Source organism: Sapajus apella, unplaced genomic scaffold, assembly GCF_009761245.1.
Source record: "Sapajus apella isolate SASKATOON/1434 unplaced genomic scaffold, GSC_monkey_1.0 scaffold3600, whole genome shotgun sequence".
NCBI lineage: Eukaryota > Metazoa > Chordata > Mammalia > Primates > Cebidae > Sapajus > Sapajus apella.
The window spans coordinates 2,572-6,946 of record NW_022440526.1 but is presented as its reverse complement, the minus strand read 5'-3'; the positions used below and the strand labels follow the sequence as shown (position 1 = coordinate 6,946).

At 49.1% G+C, this 4,375-nt stretch overlaps 1 protein-coding gene across 1 annotated transcript in view; it reads right to left on the bottom strand.

Annotated features, from left to right (window-relative positions):
* Window positions 1-1,457: 1,457 nt before the first annotated feature.
* Window positions 1,458-4,375, bottom strand: part of LOC116547562 (creatine kinase M-type-like) — a gene marked incomplete at its 5' end in the record, with an annotated part of 5,370 nt that continues 2,452 nt past the window's right edge. The window contains one exon of the mRNA XM_032273483.1: window positions 1,458-1,660. Within this exon, the coding sequence (XP_032129374.1) occupies window positions 1,485-1,660 (176 nt within the window). The remainder of the gene's footprint in view (window positions 1,661-4,375) is intronic.

The window sequence follows — 4,375 nt, the reverse complement described above, 5'->3', positions numbered from 1 at the left end:
CCTCGTGATCCGTCCGCCTCAGCTTCCCAAAGTGCTGGGATTACAGGCGTGAGCCCCCGTGCCCAACAAAAATCTTTTTAAATCTTTGACTATCCAAATCAGGGATTCAAAGAGTCAAAGCCAGTCTAGCAATAATAGTTTATAATAAAGATAAGACGAATAACCAAGATGTACTGAGCACTTCGTGTACACCAGGCACTGCTTTTAACACTCTACATAAATTCACTCATTTAATCCTCACAAGAACACCAGAAGCCAAAAATTATTGTGATCCCTATCTTATAGATGGGAAACTGGGGCAGAGAAAAATGAAATCAATTGCCCAAGGTCACAAAGCTAGTAAAGATAGTAAATGGTAGAGCTGGGATTTGAACTCAGGGAGAAGGGTTCAAGTCTAAGTTCTTATTTTTGAGACAGAGCAGCTGGAGCGCAGTGCCTCAGTCACAGTTCACTGTAACCTTCAACCCCCTGGACCCAAGCGATCCTCAGCCTCTCGAGTAGATGGAACCACAGGTGTAAGCCATCACACCTGGCTTTTTTTTGTTTTTGTTCTGAGTCAGTCTGCTCTGTCACCCAGGCTGGGGTGCAGTGGCGAGATCTCACTCACTGCAACCTCTGCCTCCCTGCCTCAGCTTCCTGAGTAGCTAGGATTACAGGTATGCACCAGCATGCCTGGCTAATTTTTGTAGTTTCAGTAGAGACGGAGGTTTCACCATGTTGGCCAGGCTGGTCTTGAACTCCTGACATTGTGATCCGCTCGCCTTGGCCTCCCAAAGTGTTGGGATTACAGGCATGAGCCACCACGCCTGGCCTATTATTATTATTATTATTTGTAGAGATGTGATCTCCCTATGTTGCCTAGGCTGGTCTAGAATTCCTGGGCATGAGCAATCCTCCTGCTGTAGCTTCCCAAAGTGCTGGGATTACAGGTGAGGCATGAGCCACTGTGACCAGTCAAGTTTAAGGTTCTTTTTGTTTTTTTGTTGTTGTTGTTATTGTTTTTTAGCCCAGGCTGGAGTGCAGTGGCACAATCTCAGCTCATTGCAACCTCCACCTCCTGAGTTCAAGTGATTCTCCTGCCACAGCCTCCCAAGTAGCTGGGTTCACAGACACCTGCCACCATGCCCAGCTGATTTTTTTTTATTTTTAGTAGAGATGGGGTTTCACGATGCTGGCCAGGCTGGTCTGACTCCTGACCTCAAGTGATCTGCCTGCCTCGGCCTCCCAAAGCGCAGGGATTACAGGCATGAGCCACCGTGCCGGCCAAGTCTAAGTTCTTAACTACTATTTCTCCGGTCCACGTTTCCCAAAATCTGACACACAGACCACAGGATAGGCAGGGGCAGAGGGCAAGACCATTTTCCATGGCATTTGGAAGATCACGGTCATGTAAGGTGGACTTGCCTTTGGTGGAGGAGTGAGGAGGGTCATTGGGGGACTGGAGGAGACTGGGGGAAGAGGAAGCCAGGGTGTGGGGAGGGGTCTCACCAGATGCCACGGGCATCGGGCCAGTCGCGGGCCATGCCAGAGGCCAGCAGCAGCGGGGACACAGGCTTGTCAAACAGGAAATGGTCATCAATGAGCTGCTGCTGCTCCTGCTCCGTCATGCTCTTCAGCGGGTAGTACTTACCCTTGAACTCGCCCGTCAGGCTGTTGAGAGCTATGGGGGCACGGGAGAGGGTGGTCAGCAGCCTGTCCCATTTCAGCCAGGGCATGGAGGCCCAGGGTCCGCCATGCTGCTGCTCCTAATAGGCCTGGACCTTGGCCCCCTGGACGTCCTAAAGGCACCTGAACCCTGTGTCTAAACCCATGCTCATGATGGCTCCCCAAAATCTGTTTCCCCGGTCTGTCCAGGAACAGCCAGCCACACCATGTGCTCAAGCCAGAAAATAGACCCGCCCCTTTCCCTGGGGGACCCCCACATCCAGTCCACCTGCAGGTCACAGTGTGCTGGTGCCTGGTCTTAATGGGTGGCAAGACAGATGGCAGAAGTCTCGGGACTTTGAGGGGCCATTAGTAAAAATTATTATAAAATAGAATGGTAGCCAGGTGCACCAGCACGAGCATGTAGTCACAGCTACTGGGGAGGCTGAGGCAGGAGGATCGCTTGAGTCCAGGAGTTCGAATCCAGCCTGGGTAACATAGCAAGACCCCCATCTTTAAAAAAAAAATTGTAGGCCAGGTACAGTGGCTCACGCCTGTAATCCCAGGACTTTGGGAAGCCAAGGCGGGCAGATCACTTGAGGTAAGGAGTTCAAGACCAGCCTGGCCAACATGGTGAAACCGTCTCTACTAAAAATCCAAAAAAAAAAAAAATTAGCTGGGTGTGGTGGTGCGTGCCTGTAGTCCCAGCTACTCAAGAGGCTGAGGCAGAAGAATCGCTTGAACCTGGGAGGTGGAGGCTGCAGTAAGCCAAGATCGCGCCACTGCACTCTAGCCTGGTGACAGTGAGACTCCATCTCAAAAAAAAAAACTGTAGGCTGGGCACAGTGGCTAATGCCTACAATCCCAGCACTTTGAGAGGCCAAGGCAGGAGGATCACTTGAGGTCAGGATTTCCAGACCAGCCTGGCCAACGTGGTGAAACTCCATCTCCACTAAAAATACAAAAATTAGCTAGGCGTGATGGCATGTTCCTGTAATCCCAGCTACTCAGGAGGCTGAGGCACAAGAATCACACTTGAACCCAAGAGGTGAAGGTTGCAGTGAGCTGAGATTTCACCACTGCACTCCAGCCTGGGTGACAGAGCGAGACTTTGTCTAAAAAAAAAAAAAAAATTGTGTGTTTATTTGTATATATTCATATGTATAAAAATAAGCATATAATGAATATATTTGTGCATATGTGTAATAAATCTATAGTATTTTTGTATTTTATACATATTCATATAATATACAGGCATACCTCATTTTATTGCATTTTGCAGATATTGTGTCTTTTTTTTTTGAGACAGCGTCTCACTGTCACCCAGGCTGAAGTGTAGTGGTGCCATCTCAGCTCACTGCAACCTCTGAATCCCTGGATCAAGTGATTCTCCTGCCTCAGCCTCCCGAGTAGCTGGGATTTCAAACACACACCACCACGCCCGGCTAATTTTTGCATTTTTAGTAGAGACGGGGGTGTTACCATGTTGGCCAGGATGGTCTTGATCTCCTGACCTCGTCATCTGCCCCCCTCAGCCTCCCAAAGTGCTGGGATTACTGGTGTGAGCCTCCAGACCCGGCCAGATATTGTGTCTCTTACAAATTGAAGGTTTGTGGCAACCCTTTGTCCAGGTCTATTGGAGCCATTTTTGCCAGTGTGTCTGTGTCACATGTGGGTAATTCTCACAGGACTGCAGACGTTTTCATGATTATTATATCTGTGATGGCCATGCTCTGTGATGAGTGATCTCTGATATTACCGTTTTCATTTTGGGGGGTGCCACCAACCTTGCCCATGTAAAAGGGTGAACTTAATGGATAAATGTTGTGTGTGCTCTGTCTGCGTCACTGACCAGCCGTTCCCTCCTCTCTCCCCATCTCCTTGAGCCTCCATATTCCCTGAAACACACGATTTTGAAATCAGGCCAATTCAATTAACCCTATAATGGTCACGAGGTGTTCAAGTGAAAGGAAGAGTCAAGATTCAAATCAAAAGCTTAACAGGCCAGGTGTAGTGGCTTATGCCTGTAATCCCAGCACCCTGAGAGGCCGAGGCGGGTGTCAGCTGGTGTCAGCTACTCGGGTGGCTGAGACATGAGAATTGCTTGAACCAGGAGGCGGAGGTGACAGTAAGCCAGGATTCCACCACTGCACTCCAGCCTGGGAGACAGAGGGCGACTCCGTGTCAAAAAAGAGATTCTTTTCAAAATATTACTGCTGGCCAGGCGCTGTGGCTATCGCCTGTAAGGCCAGCACTTTGGGGGACCAACATGGGAGGATCACTGAAGCCCAAGAGTTGGAGGTTATTGTAAGTCATGATCGTACCACTGCATTCCAGACTGGGCAGCAGAACAACACCCTGTCTCAGAAAAGAAAAAAAAGGAAGGAAGGAAGGAATTGAACAGCCATCTCAAGCTTGAACGACAACCACCCTGATGAGTCAACAGCCCATCAACATCAAGGTAAGGCCTATGCAACAAAAGATTCCAATTTGCTGAGTGCTCAAGTGATCATAGCATTTTTAGCAGCATTTTAAAACTAAGGTATGTACTTTTTTTTTTTTTTGAGACGGAGTCATACTCTGTCACCAGGCTGGAGTGCAGTGGCATGATCTCAGCTCACTGCAACCTCCGCCTCCCAGGTTCAAGCGATTCCCCTGCCTCAGCCTCCTGAATGCTGGGATTACAGGCACGCGACAGCACGCCAGGCTAATTTTTTGTATCTTAGTAGAG